Source organism: Falco naumanni, chromosome 6 (genome assembly GCF_017639655.2).
Source record: "Falco naumanni isolate bFalNau1 chromosome 6, bFalNau1.pat, whole genome shotgun sequence".
In the NCBI taxonomy this organism is placed as follows: Eukaryota; Metazoa; Chordata; class Aves; order Falconiformes; family Falconidae; genus Falco; species Falco naumanni.
The window spans coordinates 52,790,649-52,806,937 of NC_054059.1; the positions used below are offsets into that span (position 1 = coordinate 52,790,649).

The 16,289-nt window shown below is 41.0% G+C and overlaps 1 protein-coding gene across 9 annotated transcripts in view; it reads left to right on the forward strand.

The window, feature by feature from the left end:
* MAP7 (microtubule associated protein 7) overlaps positions 1–16,289 on the forward strand; it is a 128,028-nt gene that overhangs the window by 98,946 nt on the left and 12,793 nt on the right. For 6 of the 9 annotated variants that reach the window (XM_040597682.1, XM_040597686.1, XM_040597684.1 and 3 more), the window contains 6 exons: positions 3,253–3,366; positions 6,774–6,922; positions 9,569–9,684; positions 10,089–10,369; positions 12,650–12,833; positions 15,804–15,996. In XM_040597682.1, the coding sequence (XP_040453616.1) occupies positions 3,253–3,366; positions 6,774–6,922; positions 9,569–9,684; positions 10,089–10,369; positions 12,650–12,833; positions 15,804–15,996 (1,037 nt within the window). The remainder of the gene's footprint in view (positions 1–3,252; positions 3,367–6,773; positions 6,923–9,568; positions 9,685–10,088; positions 10,370–12,649; positions 12,834–15,803; positions 15,997–16,289) is intronic. The other 3 variants (XM_040597685.1, XM_040597687.1, XM_040597683.1) reach the window with 2 other exon arrangements.

Below are 16,289 nucleotides of genomic sequence, written 5' to 3' on the forward strand. Positions count from 1 at the left end.
CTTTATAGAAGAAATTCAGGGGCTCCAGTATTGTTTCATGTTGAAAGAGAATCTAAGCATAGAGTAGTTTTTTTCCCCATCTGCTCACCATGGCTCTATATGAGCAGCCACCACTATTATCAGTGAGAGTCTCCTTCATGGTCCTCATCAGGAGGCCTGTTAAATCCCTGCTTCCCATTTGTTCCTAGAACTAATCAGATGCTGCTGTTTGCTCACTTGCAATTCACTCTGCCGCAGCTAAGACAACTTTCCAGTGTTCATTTTGTATATCCTGAAGACAAACACAGATTACTTTCATCAATTCACGGTTGTCAGCTCCCTGGGACTTTGTGTGTTTTTCAGTTACAAGTTAGGCTATAAAGATCTTTGATCTGTTTAAACTAACCTGCTTGTAGCTGGGGATAGAGGTACTTGCTTGCACCAGCAACCCTATCATGAATGTGCTTCCTGTGTGGAAAAAAGGCGCAAACAGCCCTAAGAGTGATAGCTTAACATAGGGTGAGAACAAAAAATACTTTTTCCTCTTGTGTGTCAGTTGCTTTGAAGGACTGAATATTGAAAACGTCACCCTAAGTTAAAAACAGTAAGAGCAAGAAAAAAACCACACCTGACCTCATTGTCTTGAAGTTGATCTTACTATTTTGGGATGTTCTTTGTTTCGTATTCAGTTTGCTTCAGTGTGAATTGGATACCAAAATTAAATTGTTCAGTGTATTTAAGTGTTAATACTCTTGTGCTTGGAACTCAGTGCACAAAAGTTTGTCTGTTCTAGGTTAATGGTGATACTACTAACATTTAGAATCCGTATTGAAAGCATCCTATTTGACACTTTCAGGGAGCTGTGTGTTTGGAAAATTCAGTATGTAATGACCTTGATCCACAAAGCCAAGTTTTATTTAAATGAACTCTGATCTAAACCCATTTTAGAGATTTATGGGAGACTTCACTCCAAGCTCCTGGTTAGAACTATTTTGACAGCTCTGAATCAGGCCCATTGCTTTTATGGAGAAGATTTTTTGTTGGTGTCTCTTAGCTCACCGCTGGTGCATACCAGCTAGCTCACTCCCAAACTCTGCCTCAGTGCTGTTAGTTGGATGCTGTGGGCACACGGTTGCTTCCAGTAAGTGATGTGGATATAAGTGCCTCTGTGTTAGGGGCAAAGAGAAGAGAGAATTAAACTATACTCACCTTTAGGGTAAATGACATGGGATAGGTGAATCGTGGCAATTCAGTGCTCAATGTCATCAGTCTCTGAGCTGTGTCCTCTTGAGACTACTTCATCTCTGGGGCCTTGTGTAAGGTCTGTGGCTGCCCCACAGGGCTATATTACATTGTGACATTTACTTATCAGCTGTTTGCAGCCATACAGATGAACTCGAATTGATAATGTAGTACTGATGTATTGACGTAAAATTTCAGGGATTGCTTTCTGAAGTTGTATGATCTTTGTGTTAAACTACAGTAGAAGAATTTCTCCGTTGTCATCCATACTCATGCCTGTGAGCCTTACCTAGTAAAGTCTGAGATCACGAAAAAGAATCTTGTCTTGCAACAGTAGCTTTAAACCATGATCATAGTGAGTGAGCATGGTGTGCCGAGAAGAAAGGAAGCCAAAATTTTTACCATTATTGCATCCAGTTTAATTGTAGTTCTGTGACTTTTCTTCATTATTAAATTACAAGCTTAATGATAATGTGTGTGCTGTAATGGAGGTCTCTGCAGGATATTCTGTGTCTCTCTATAATCTGTACCAATGCAGAACAGAATCATTTATCACAAAGAGCTCTGGCAGTAGTATATTGTGTAAGGGCACTTATCTAGAGAGCCTGCTGTGTTTGAGAGTCCTGTATTTCTATAGTAATGCCCCTTATTGAGTTAGCAGAATTTAGGGGAGCAATCTGAGAAGTGAAAAACAGCACTAAGGGCAGATTAGGCAATTATATTTTCGTAGGATGAGATTGAGATCGGCCCCTCTATTCATGGGGCTCAGCATGGAGTAAATTAAAGACAGATTCAGAGTTTATGGCTATTAAGTGTGACGGATGTCTACCTTTAAAAATGCAAATTAATCTCAAGTTTATTACAGCTATTCACTTCAATGAATGTTTTAGAAAGCCTCATCAATTCAAGCTGCAGTTTTGTTGCCATAAACACCAAACTAGGGCCAGTGAATGCTGGAATGTAAGAAGACCTGATTTCACGTGCAACATCAAGATTATTGCTATGGTATAAGCTTATCATAATGAACTAGTATGGGAACTAGTTGAATGTTTCATTTTGTGATGCTCATTATAATACAAATTGTTGCATCAGAGTATCAAAAAAAATCTAGTTCAATATAAAAAATAACTTCAGGGCTCTTTTGGTTACTACTTCATCATGATCAATGTTTATATAGTTTGTTTGTGTTTTTTTTTAAAAGGTCAAATTTTACAAGGCAAAAGGAATATATTTGCAAGCTAAGTTTGCATTAAGTAGTATTGAGAAAAGCAAGGCAAGGGAGTGATTGCAGCCAGGTCAATGTGTGGTGTTTCCAAAACAGACTAACGGCAAAAAATCGGCTCTTGTTACTGTTCTAAATTGAGAATTATCATTGGCAGGTTTTTTTGACAGAGAATTAACGATCAAATGTACTTACTGTATTCTGTGACTTCATGTACTACCGAGGCAACTGTAGCTGCTGAGCTTGGTATCTGCAGTTGTGCATTGTATTCTTTTGAGATGTTTTGATAAAATCTCTTTGACACAATCCTCTGTATAGTACTAAGCAACCTGCTTTGTTTTTTCTAGCTAGGCTTGCAGACTTTGGAAGATGTTTTAGTAATTGGTCTTTTTTTGGAATAAAAGACTACCATATGAGTAGAAAGAGTCTGGGACACAAACGTCTCTGCCCAAGTCTGTATTTAGAAGTGGCAACTGCTTTTCTAGTATAGAAGTTATGTTATCATTCCAAATAGGGAATGTGGCATATGTGTAAAATACCAGTATTGATTTAATAGTTTGCTGTAAATGCCACAGGCAGTAACAAAAATTAAATGTTCAGATATATGTGTTCCTATACAAATTCCTCTACTAAAATGGAGTAAGAATAAAATGTATTTCACTGCGTGATTGTATGCTTTTGATCTCTGAAGGACAGTTTCAAGATTGTTGTGGTATGCAGTAGTGAGGAGATAATATTGATACTTCTAGAACATGCAGTTGTTTGTGAAGTGTTTGATCTAACATCTTGCTTGTATGATGCACGTTCAGCTCGCCGTCTGCAGCTCAGTCCATGGGAGAGCAGCATCGTTAGCAGGCTCCTGACGCCCACTCACTCATTCCTGGCCCGAAGTAAAAGCACAGCTGCGTTGTCTGGAGATGCAGGTAAACCTAAGAGAACAGAGGCTTCACGTCTCAGCCACTTTTCCAGATTCCCTGTGGGACGTTGTAAAGTTATTGATCTAATTATGAGTGTATGGTAGCATCCCAGAATGAGCTTGAATGTCCATGATTACATTGCATGACAGCATGAAATCTCATTTGTACAGCTGTTTGCTATGCCTTTTCCTCTTTCTCCCACCACCTCTTTCTTAATTTCTTTTGCCTCTTCATCAATACAACAAATGAATACGCTACATGCAGGACAACAATGTCACACTGTCAGTAGGGAAATGTGCACAATGTTGTAAAGAGCTGATTCAGCACACTCACCGCTAAGACTGTGAGCTACTTGCTGCAAAGAATAGTTTCACACTCTACCAAGGCAATTCCCATATGGAACAAGTTAGGCTTGTCGAAGGGCCCTGGGTGCAGTGGATTTAATACACGTGAATTTAAATGTTTGGGTTTATAATAACGCTAAAGTTCTCTGGCAACCCCAAAACTGCTCCCTGCTGTACTTACTGAGGGGAAAATCAACATGCAGAAATGTGAAAATATTGCCAGGTGGTAATTTAAAGACCAGGCAAAATTGAATTCCGCAGACAACCAGGTAATACCTGTTTATCATGTATTTCAGGCAGGTGACAGCTGCCTCCTGTCTTATCATAGGATGTTTTATGATCATACACTGGGGACTTTACCACTATAATAATATATTGCTGCACACGCTGGAAGTTTAAGTCTAGGCAGGTCTTTCTTGTCTGATGTGGACAGGATTTTTATTCTGATTAAAGGACATAGAAGGTAAGAAGGAATAGAGATCTGGTAAGATTACTTTTAAAGAAGCTTTTACCTAAGCACTCTTATAACTAATTAGGCTGCAGTACATTTCCACAGGGGTAGTGCTGCAGGAGCAAAAATGCGCATGATATTCTGCAAACAGTGGAATTACAAGTACAGAATTCCTTTTCACTCTTCACAAACAGCAGCTTGTAAAACTAATACTTAATGTCATCTACCAAGCAGGACATTGGAAATTCAGCCCTTCATTAGGGAATAGTTGAGAAAGCAGTGTCTTAATTTTGTAAGTGGTTACTTCACTGGAGCAAGTGTGAAGATTTTTTTTGTGACTGCTATTGCTTATTCTGTGCAGTAAATGCTAAACTGAATGGAATATTGAGAAAGATTGCAAATAGCAGGTATGACTGATTTGTTAGTCATCAGGCTGAGGTAATTCCCTGAAATGCCTTCCCTACACTGACTGGAACTGCACCACCCGGAAGAACAATCCATCTGCTCATTGTTTTCCAGGTATTATTCTCTAGGGGCAATAACTGCAATCCCTTCATGCAGGACGCTTCCTGGAGATTAATGATCAGGTGGTGGTAATGGCTCACAGCTGTGCTCTGAGCACTCGGCTCATCCCAGCCTGTCGTCATTCCCTAGAAAATTACCCTGCCGTTTGGCTGTAAAGATAAGTTACAATGCAAAAAAATTAAAATAAAATTAAAGATGGATTCATGTCCTTAAATTTAAAGTGAGCTATTAGGGTCATGCAGCATAAGAGTATGTCTGGGTCTTTTTAAAATGACTCTCCAAAACCAAAATGTTTTTTAAATAACTCTGCAAAAGCTCCTCTGAATAGATGTAATCCTGTTGGTTCAGGCAGGATTCACTGGGAGTGCTTCCTAAAGCATTGTTTGGCAACAACACAAATGAAAATGAACTGCTTGTCTTTTAATACTTATGGTGTTATCCTTGGTGGTAACTTCAGATTGTTAGTGCACAGCAAGATAATTGATTCAGAGAGGGTTGAGAACCACATAAATTATAAGCTGTTTAAATCATACATTGTGCCACTGCTTCCAATCTGGTTTAGATACACTCAAAAAAAACCCAACCCAAAACAAAACAAACCAACGGCCACAATCAGAAAACCCTGTTTTCTTGTTTCTTGGTTTTTTGAAGTTTTTTTAAGTTTGTCATCTTATTAAACATAAATCCCTATAAATGATAAGGCAAGCATGAGTGCTATTGCTGTAACACTTACATGAGACTCTGTATATAATGTCAATCTCTCAGTGCAAGAGAATTTTCAGCGTTGGTACTGTTAAGTTGATGAACTTTTCCTTTAACAGCAACTGTACTGTTGTAAGACTGAAAGAATTGACTATATGTGGAACTGCAGTCTTTCACGTGTGCTTAGAGAGAGATCTACAGGCAAGAAATGTTGGAAGTTTTTACTAAGGAAACTGAGGATGTAATTCTTTCTCTCTCTCTTAAAAAAAACAATGGGAGCAGTGGTGGTGATGGTGGTGTAGGAAAGATACCATATAGAAGTTTTACTTTTCCTTCAAGTAACATGCTGAATAATAATTATGCTAAGACCATACTAAATGACCAGGAAAGACAAACAGGAGCAGAGAAATAAAACTCTACAGTAATAACGTAGTTTTCCCCAGTCTTCTCCTCCTGTTAAATCAAGAGAAAGCCCAAGAGAATACTTTGCTGCAAAAAGTTCCCCGTAATACATTTTGCAGTGTTATGGTTCTATTGAATATGTAATCAGAACATTGGTAACCTGCCATTGGCAGGATATCTTTTGGTAATAGTCTTGTCCTTGTGCAAACCAATGAAAACTGCAATCCTGGGTACTCAAATACTAATTCCAAGTTGATTTATTGTTATTAGTCTGCTTTTTGTAATGTGTAAAATAGTTTGCTGTTGAGAATGTATTTGAGTCAGCTGTTCTAGCATTATCAAGAAATACTAGAAGTTCTTAAATGGATGGGCTTCAAATATTCCTAAAAGAGGGATTTTGAAGATCACATCACTTGTTAAAAATTGTAGACAGCCATCATTGATTTTCTAGGTGAAACTGTTTTGTACTGTTAATGTGTTTTGATCTTTGTGTGTATGTCTCCTTTTATTTTTCTTCCACTTCCAAGACCAATTATAAGGCATTCTGATTTTCAATTTGATTATTTTCTATTCCAAATATAATTGAACCTTGTGTCAGTGCATCTACTAAGCTAGTCAGTCAGAGCAGTCATTGTGTCCACTGCTTTTTCAGAACCACCAGTTGTGTAACAGCTTAACAGGAAAACATTGTTACTCTCTACTACCCAGTTATGTGGCATACTTCTTAATTTATTTAAAATAAATTCTTAGTTTACAAATGTAAAATATGTGAATGCCTATTGAAATTGTATCATTACTGTATGTGTGGCCAAGCTAATGTACCAAATGATGGTTCTGACTTGAGAATTAGTCATTCCTCTATGTATTAATACCTTCTTTCTTTTCTGTCTTTCTCGGTTGTTTCTGTTCCTGCTGGCTTTCCTCTGTCAATTCTCCAATGCTGCTCTGTAATTAAAATTAATAAATAACAAAACCAACCAACACCGTAGTTATCCCCATTTGTCCCCGTTCAGCATCTTGCAGCCCCATCAGTCCTCTGTCCTACAAGACCATGAACTGTAGGAATCCAGGAGACCGAGCAAAACTTTATGCGTCTACTGATGCTGTTGGACGTAGGAAAACAACGCATCTTGCAGGGGTAAGCATTCCACATGTATGTAAGCTAGCGCCTCATGTCATGATCACCTCATTGCATTGCTTATTAGGACAGGAATAGTTGCAAGGATATTGTCTAAGTCTGGTCCTTCCCCCTGCACTGTCCCCACCCCCTCCAATTTGTTTCACGGTTGGCTGGATTTTAACTGAAATATAGTACATTATGTGGTGATGTGGCCTGATTATGCACCAAAGAATCCATGTGGAAAAACACGCATGTTTACAGAGTGGATGCCTTGGCTTCTTATGAGGCTCAGGGGCAGTCACCGCATGTGTGGCCTTTCCTCAAGTGGATCTTTGCTGCCTTTTAAGGCCTAAGCTGCTGTTGCAGCTTTTCCCTCAGTGGTGTTTTCCCCAGCAACCTGTTTTTGCAAAGCCTGTAGAATTTCATATCTTCTGAGGCCTCTAGCAAATTCAGCCGAGCCTCTGGGAGAAAGAGGCAGGGAAGGCATAGCATTCACACATGTCTACATACATGAGCACACAGAGCACTGTCACTTCAGCTTTACTTGCTTAGGAGACCAGGCTAGTAAATTTTTCCTCATTGGGAACGAAGAGGTTGTTTTAGGAGTATAGTTTGTAAGCAAAGCTTCCCACAGATCAGCTGTACATTCTGAATGATTTGGTAGCACTACTGTGACTGATCTGAGCTTTCAGGGAAAATCAGAACAGCACGATACAGGCAGACCAAATTAATGTTGACTGTGCTCCGAGCCAATGAAGATGCAGTCGGCTGCAGTTCAGATATAATTTGCTAGACCTGAGCAGTTATATTTTCCCTTGTACTCATCAGCCTGAGTTTGTTTACAGTGCAAGAAGAGGGAAGTCATCTCTGCAAATGATTGTGTAAGAGGTGCTTGCATTTTCATTTGGCCTGATGGGCAAAATGTCAAAAGGCAGTGCTGCTATTGACATCCTTGTTGGAAGCAGTGTTAATGAAAATTGCATGAATCATAGCCAGTACTTAATCTTCCAGGCAGAGGGTAGTATATCGAAGTTTAAGTTAAGATGCAGCTTTGGGATGTCATAGTATGCACTTGTTCCATTGCAATCTCCGGGGTCTTTCTCATTGCAAGTGGTTTGGGTTTTGGTTTGGTTGGTTGGTTTTTTTTTAATTAAATAGAAAAAAACTTGGTACATGTTGTTAATACAAAATGACCAAGTTAGGAGCTGTTTTCAGTAGCCTGTATGATGAGGAAAATCCTTTATTCCTCTGTAAACATTTGTAGTAAATCAATTTTTTACTTTATTGATATTAATTTTCTGATGCTCTGTTTTTGAGACTAATAAAGTAGAGCTAATATAGAGGGTTATTGCTAGCAAGTCAAAATTCTTGTTCATTGTAATGCATTTGTGCTGGCTGTATATGCTTTGTGTATGTTTTTGCTTTATATATGTATATACTTTGATAACTCGGGTGATTATCATATTAATCAGTAGATATCTGGTAAATTATACTGCTAAAGAGCTGGCCTGAGTAATGAGTTCAGGATCAAGAACATCTATTGCTAATATTAAGTTATGTTTTTGGCAACTTAAAATAACTAATTTTAATGATAATGACCAAAAAATACCTCTTGGATTTATGAAGATAAAGCGGAGGTTTATGCGCTCATGAAGTTGTTTTCAGTCTTTCTTTTCCAGTTGTTAACCTGGTCTTCAGTTCAGGAGACAAGCATTGCAGAGCTCTCAGCTGCTGAGGTTCTAAAGCAGTGCTTTAGAACTTTTAGAAGAACATTTAGAGGTTCTAAACACGTGCTGCAGGGGTTGTGGTTAAGCCTCAGCCAAGATGATGAGTAGCAACCCCTCTGCATCATGTTGGCTGAGTGGCAGCTCAGTACACTCTCCATTATTCCCATTCTTCAGACTCCCAGAGTCTGAACTCATTATTCCAAAACCCTGAAGATTTTCATCTATTCTTAAATGGAGGAAGTATATAGATGCCTAAACTCTGATATTCCTTTAAATCAATAGTTCTATTTATACAAACCAGAGCTATGACAGGAATATTTAAAAAAAATAAATCCCAAGATGAGAAATGAAGAAGGAAAAAGAGGAAATTGCTACCATGTGCAAGAGTCAATGGCAAAATAGTATGTGCTGTGAAATCATCCAAAAAAAAAAATAATAGGATAACTGTTTTACCACATCTGAGGGCTTTGAGGGCATCTGTGGTGTTCATATATAAAAATGAAAGCAAAAAGCTCGTGCTTTATAGGGACTGTGACTAAGTGTGAGCCTGGGGCGGGGGTGTTGCTCTTTCTTCAAATGAAATCCTGGGTTTATGGGGAGCAGTGGAAGGTATTCTGCGGTAATTAGCAAAGATCAAACCGTAAGAGGTAATTTTTTTGCTTGTGTAAAAATAAGCCTCTGCAAATTAGCCCATTACATCTTATGACAGTAGAGAACATGATTTAAGAACTCTTGTCAAATGCATATTTACTGATACAAGTGGTGTCAGATTGCAGGGGCTATGTTAATGAACTCGCTAAACAGGCTGTAGAAACTACTGACTCAGCACTGCTTTTTCTCAGCCCCCCCAACCTCTCATCCTTAACTGAGCTTGCTTTGCTTTCTTTAGCTGTGTGAACTCTGGCTTGACTTTGTCTTTTTGTTTCCTGAACTATAGACGGACAAAAAAGAAAAGGAAAGAGACCATTTGTCATCCAGCTTCTCAGCCAGCTTTAAAGGAGGTCATTTTTCTCCCAACCCCAAAGCTAGATCACCAGCTCCCTCTCCAGTTTGGTAAGTCAAGTACATGCTTAGCTGGAGGTTGAGCCATAGGCAGCTCTGATTGTTCATTTAATTAAATGTGTAACAGTGCAAACTTATTTGGTGATGTAGATGTTTTCTCTCTGCAACAAAGGAAAGATACCTATGCTTTTAGAAAAATACTGCTACTGCTTTGAGAAAGGGGAAGGAGGAGGAAGATATTTGGTTTCTTCCCTTGTGGCTGGGCTCAGTGCTTACACGTTTGGAGAGCTGCAAAGAGAAGCATTTCACATGAGAGCTAATCAGTTGCTCCAGCAGTCCTCCTTGATAGGAGAGAAATGGAGAAGTTGTTTTATTTTTAGCTATTGTAGAAATGATATGTAGGTGGTGTCCAGCAGAGCATGTCTGATCGTGATTGTCATTCTTTGGTTACACAGGCATGCATCAAAGTCTTTGCCTTTTTTGCCTGGCACACCCAAGCAGATAACTTCCCCACCTGGTTCCTCCAAAGTTTCCTCTGCTCAGGCACGTCCTCCTTCTCCTGGCAACATACGGCCAGTCAAAAAGGAGATCAAACCAGAGACTGAGAAGAAAAGACCAGAAAAGGAGCCCGAAAAGGCCAGTGAGGAGGGGGCAGAAGAGAGTAAAGGAACTTCAGCAGGTGCTGGAGAATCTGCAACTCGGGAGGAGCTCACTGTCCAGGCAGAGCTTGCTCAAGGTAAGGAGAGGTTAAGGAATATCTGAGAGTCAAAAATAAAGATATTGAAAAGTGGTTTGTATTCACAGCACAGAAACAAGTAGTGGAGAAGGGCAAAGGAGAAGGATGCCATAGTCGAAGTGGTGAGCAGCACTTTGAATGGGATGTCTTTTGCCAAAGCCAGAGGAATTAATGGTTGGGACCAAAGACTGAGGTCTCAGGCTAAGCATTTTATATAGGAGGTTAGAGGACAGGCTTTGTACTGCAGGTGGAGGCCCCAACTGCCAAAACTTGGCCACTGGTTGAACACAAGAATTTGGAGAAGGGCAAGTGCAGTATTTGAGGCTAGAGGGATGTTGCTGATTCTCCTAGGTCTGTGTTGCAGGCAAATGTAGCTGATTTCTGTCCGTTAACTGCACTGGCCTTCAACCTGTCTGGCTCAGGTACCTGCTGGCTGTGTAGTCACAAGAGCCAGGAGGTCAGCAGGCAGTGATCACTGATGGAGCTGTTCAGGCTTTTACAAATATATCTCACATGACTTTACTAATACCAATGAAGTTTTAAAGGGATTTTATGCAAGCTGTTATCATCTTTTCTGACAGCAGAGCAGGTGTGCATTAAACAGGCTACTTGTTATGCTGCCAGCTTCAGCACCTGAGGCAAGAAGTGATCCCCAAGCAGCACAAAGCTGTGCTCCCTTCAGAAGCACAGCCCTGCCTCGGCCCATTGTTAGGGAACTGCAAAGGGCTGAGATGCAGGAGCGCTGTCATTTACAGTTTAACTGTTACAAGGGCTCTCTGGTATGTTTCTGATCCAGGTTGTATTTGCACCCCTATATTTTCTTACCTTCTGTCCCCAAGGCTACCAAGAACATAGCTCTAAAGGGCTCTCAAGCTTTAGGGTGATCAAATTACTTAACTTTTTATATTTGACCATCCCAGAATTTTTTTAGTTCCTAGCTACATCTTGGAGGTTAGCCCAGGCCTGGACTGTTCCCTAGTGGTGACTGAATACCTCTTCTGATAATATGAGAGATTACTGCTCTGGCTGAGGCTAAATTGTGCCAGCTCCCAGGGCTGGAGAACAGGCCCTGGAACTCTTTAAATTACTGGTGTACAAGTATCGTTTGAATTTGAGGTGAAAGCCCTGAAGCAGTTATAGAAAGATCTGCATAGTTTTTACTTGATAGAAAAAGAGAGCAGAGGGGTCAGCAGATGTGACGGTTCAGCACAAAAAAAGCAGCTGAATTTGTGTTTGTATAGATGAGGTGTATGAGGGGGGAATCAGAGAGGAAATCCCTGCTGGAAGTTGTTAGTGAGGTAAGGAAAATGCTGAAATATTCCAAAGGGTGGTTAGAAATGTAGATTTAAAATCACTTCCTGGCTGTTCCTGGTGACTTATTTTACATGTATCTTCCCAGAATTGGGATCTCATTCCATTGATAGCTCAGAGTCTGCCCTGTCCATGTTTGTCTGCATTACCAGATGTGATTACCCTGGGAATGCTTCCTTCAGTTAGCTTGTGTGTTGGTAATGGTCCCTGGCCTCTCAAGAAAAAGTGCAGTTGAGGTGCTCTGTACCTGTGCTAGAGAGTGCCAGGCAACCTTACAGAAATATGAACTAGTGTTTTCCTTGAGAAAAACCTGTAACACCTTCTCTACCAGGTGGCCAAAGCTAGTCCTGAATGAAGAATTTATGTGAAGACACTATTAAGATTTGAACACAAGCCATGGTTCACCAATAGTGGCAAAGCTTGTTAAGAAGCTGTGTTCTGGTCCCACGAGTTGCCTCAGGTTGGAGTAACTGCACAATTGATGATAGCTTGTGTCCTACCCTTAGTGCAGATCACTTCAGACAGCTGATGTTTGAGGTCACTAAAAGTGACTGGCCTGTCACCAAAAAGTCTGGCTCTGCTTTTCAGCTGTAGACTATCAGACAGAAGGAAATATAATATCACCATGTTTCTTTTCTGCTCACCGAACAGAGCTGGGCAAACTTGTGATGGTAGGGACTTGCTGAGTCAGCGTAACTCCTGTTGAGCACCCATCAGCATTTATTCTCCCAAAGAAAAGTTGGCTTAACCTTTCAACTGCAGCTGCTTTCACATGTAAAAAGAAACTTTCCTTAAGGAATATGAACCCCTAGCATCTAGAAATTTCTTCCTCCTCTGAATCATTTATGAAACCACATAAGCTTGAAAATATTTATAGAATATTTTAAACTATTTTCTGTTCCTTTCAAAAGAGTGTCATCTTGGCTACTGTGTCTGTACAAACTAGTTTTCCTTCCTATGTGTTTTCAGCAGCCAGCCTGTCCCTGCCTCCTGCTCTGCCAGTTCTTTCTCCACCCCCAGCACCCACAAAGACCTCCGCAGGTACAACTGATGCTGAAGAAGCAACAAGGCTGTTGACTGAGAAGAGGCGCCTTGCCCGTGAGCAGCGGGAACGGGAGGAGCAAGAAAGGAGGGAGAGGGAAGAGTTTGAAAGGTGATTCTAGACCTCTGTAGTGGATAAGATACATTTTTAGTAGCCTCCTAGCAGCTTCTTGTATATATTCTGTTGTTAAAGTTGTGATACGTGAAGCACAGTACTGAAGTGCAGGAGGCACAAGTTCCTCCCTGAAAACAGATTTTCCTGTTGGGTTTTTTGTAAGTGCAATATATACCTAAGCAGGTATGTAAGGGTAAAACTTACCCCAAATAGTGCTTTAAAATAGGATAGGAAGAGAGAGCAGATCCTTACTGTTGTGATTCATTGTTTCATCAGAAATTAACAAGGCTATATTTCCATATTCCAGCTAAAGAACTCTGCATAGCTGTTTTTATCTTTGTGATTGGCACAATGTCTCTTACTTTGGGTGGTGTTCAGGTGTCCAACAGCTGTGACTTAAACCTTTTTGTTTTCTTATTTAAAATCAAGCCCCCCAACAGTTTTGGAGGATAATGGATGTTGTGTCTCATTTTCTACTAGCAAAGGATAGTAGATACTTATCTGCTATCTGAATACTTACGACTGTGGCTGTAACACCTTTTTAGAGGGATGCCATGCCTCTTGAATTTGTTGGACTTCTTTAACAACGTTGATGAACATAAAGACAAGGCAGGGCCAGTTAAAATAGCCCGGCTTTCCAGAAGACTCACAAAATGATCCCCTCCCAAAAAGGTTTTTAAAGAAAATAAGCTGCGGCAAAAGAGTAATATGGTGAATAAATACTAAGACTGAAATATTGAAAACAAAAAGTAAAGAATAATCAGCTATCACAGTGAAAGGAGTTTTCAGTCTGTGCAGTGCCTTCATAAATTAACTTGGAAAGGCGTTGTGACCAGTGAGATACTGCTGGTCTTCAATGAGATACAGTAGTTGTCAAATATTTCAGATGTATCTTACATTGCTGAGATACAAAGCGGAAGCTCAATTGCAATCCTGATAAGCATAAAGGAATGCATATAAGGAAATAATCCTCCATTTGACTCAAGTGGTGGTGGTGGTCGTCTCGGGACTAATCGTTTCTGAAGGAAGAGATCTTGTTTGGAGTTGAGTGTATGAAAGTATCATGTGAGTCACTGTCAACAAAATAAATGAACTCTTATGAGTTACTAGAAAGGGAGAACAAAATTAAAATGTCATTCTGTACTATCAGAGGTGAATCCATGTCTTGAGTGTTGAGTTTTATACTTTTTGAGATAGTAAAATCAGTAAAACCAGGAAAATAAGTACAGGCAGACATCAAAGAAGATCACAAGCTGTGGTGGGCTGACCCTGGCTGGATGCCAGGTGCCCACCAATGTCGCTCTATCACTCCCATCCTCAGCTGGACAGGGAAGAGAAAATAAAACAAAGGGCTCATGGGCTAAGATAAGTGCAGGGAGAGATTGCTTACCAATTCCTGTCACGGGCAAAACAGACTTGACTTGGGGGAATCAGTTTAATTTATTACCAAGCAAATCAGAGTAGGATAATGAGAAATAAAACCTAAATCTTAAAAACATCTTCCCCCCACCCCTCCCTTCTTCCTGAGCTTAACTTCACTCCTAATTTTTCTCTACCTCCTCCCCTGCAGGAGGACAGGGAATGGGGGTTACAGTCAGTTCATCACAAGATGTTTCTGCCACTTCCTCCTCAGTGAGGGGACTCCTCACACTCCTCCTGGGGTTCCTCCCATGGGAGACAGTGCTCCATGAACTTCTCCAACATGAGTCCTTCCCATGGGCTGCAGTTCTTCTCATGCTGCTCCAGTGTGTGTCCCTTCCATGGGGTCACAAGCCCTGCCAGCAAACCTGCTCCAGTGCGGGCTCTTCTCTCCATGTGTCGACAGGTCCTGCCGGGACCCTGCTCCAGCATGGGCTTCCCACGGGTCACAGCCTCCTTTGGGCATCCCCCTGCTCCAGCGTGGGGTCCCCCCATGGGCTGCAGGTGGCTATCTGCTCCACCGTTAACCTCCATGGGCTGCAGGGGCACAGCCTGGCCCACCATGGCCTTCACCAGGGGCTGCAGGGGAACCCCTGCTCCGGCGCCTGGAGCACCTCCTGCCCCTCCTTCTGCACCGACCTTGGTGTCTGCAGGGCTGTTGCTCTCGCGTATTCTCAGTTCTCTCTCCAGCTGCAAAATGTGCACAGATTTCCCACCCCCCACCCCCCCTTCCTTCTTAAATACGTTATCCCAGAGGTGCTACCACCATTGCTGATGGGCTCAGCCTTGGCCAGCGGTGGGTCTGTCTTGGAGCTGGCTGGCATTAGTTCCATCAGACACAGGGGAAGCTTCTAGCAGCTTCTCACAGAAGCCACCCCTGTAGCCCTCCCCACTACCAAAACCTCGCCATGCAAACCCAATACACGTATAGAACAGCTTTCATATGAAAATCTACTAAACAGGTAAGGATTCTTCAGCTGGGAAGGCCATCTGCCCTTTACTTCTGAGTGGGGATATCATAAGATACAAAGCCCTAAATAATTTGGGTAACATCAAAGGTGAAGTGGAAAAGTTATTAACTCCCAGAATACAAGGATGAGGGGGCACTAAGTGAGGTTAGGAGGTAACATTCAAAAATCAGCAGAATTAAATACTTTTTTTAAATTCAGGAGTCACTGCCACAAGATAAAATGAGCACCAAAAATGTCTACTATTTCAAAATATAATGAAATGAAATTACAGAATGAAGTGTTTTGCAAGATGTATTAAAGTCAATTATACTGTTTCTGATTCAGAAAGTATGTGAGTCACAGATCAGTGAAAGCCAGGCATATGCTGGAGAAGTATTTGTATTGTCTTCAAAGTTTTTTATGTTCCATAGAGCTTCACCTTTGGCTGGTGCTGGAAGCAGAACTGCCAACTCATGAGACAGTAGTGCAACCTTTATCCAGCTGTTCTGCAGTGCTGGTGTCTTGGGGCAGGAATCTTGTGCTTTGGGGATTTTCCCCTCCTTTTTTTACTTTCCTTATGCTTGTTTCATGGTTGCAGGCAAAAGAAGGAGGAGCTGTCACAGAGGATAGCTGAAGAAAGAGCTCGCAGAGAAGAGGAAGAAGCTCGCAGACAGGAAGCAGAAAAAACCCGAAAGGATGCAGAGGAGCGGGAAAAGGAAGAACGGCTGCGCCGACAGGCAGAAGAGAGGGAACAGAAGGAGAAAGAAGAGATGGAGCGTATTCAGAAACAAGTATGCTCCCCTCCTGGAATTTCTGTGCCAGTCTGGGTGGCAGTGAAGTGGGTGAAAAAGCACCTCTTACACAGTACCTAGATCAGAGGGATATCTAAAATTTAAGTGCTATATGTAAAGTGAATAGGGTCAGGGCAGAGCTCATTCCATAGAGTGGTCCAAAGAATAAAGAGAGTTCTTTTTGACAAAAACATTTGGTAAGGAGTTGGGGTTTGTTTGTTTCCCTGTAGAATTTATTTTTTTAGAACAAATCCTTTCCTATTCCTGATAAATCGTGATGAAAAAAATAGAGT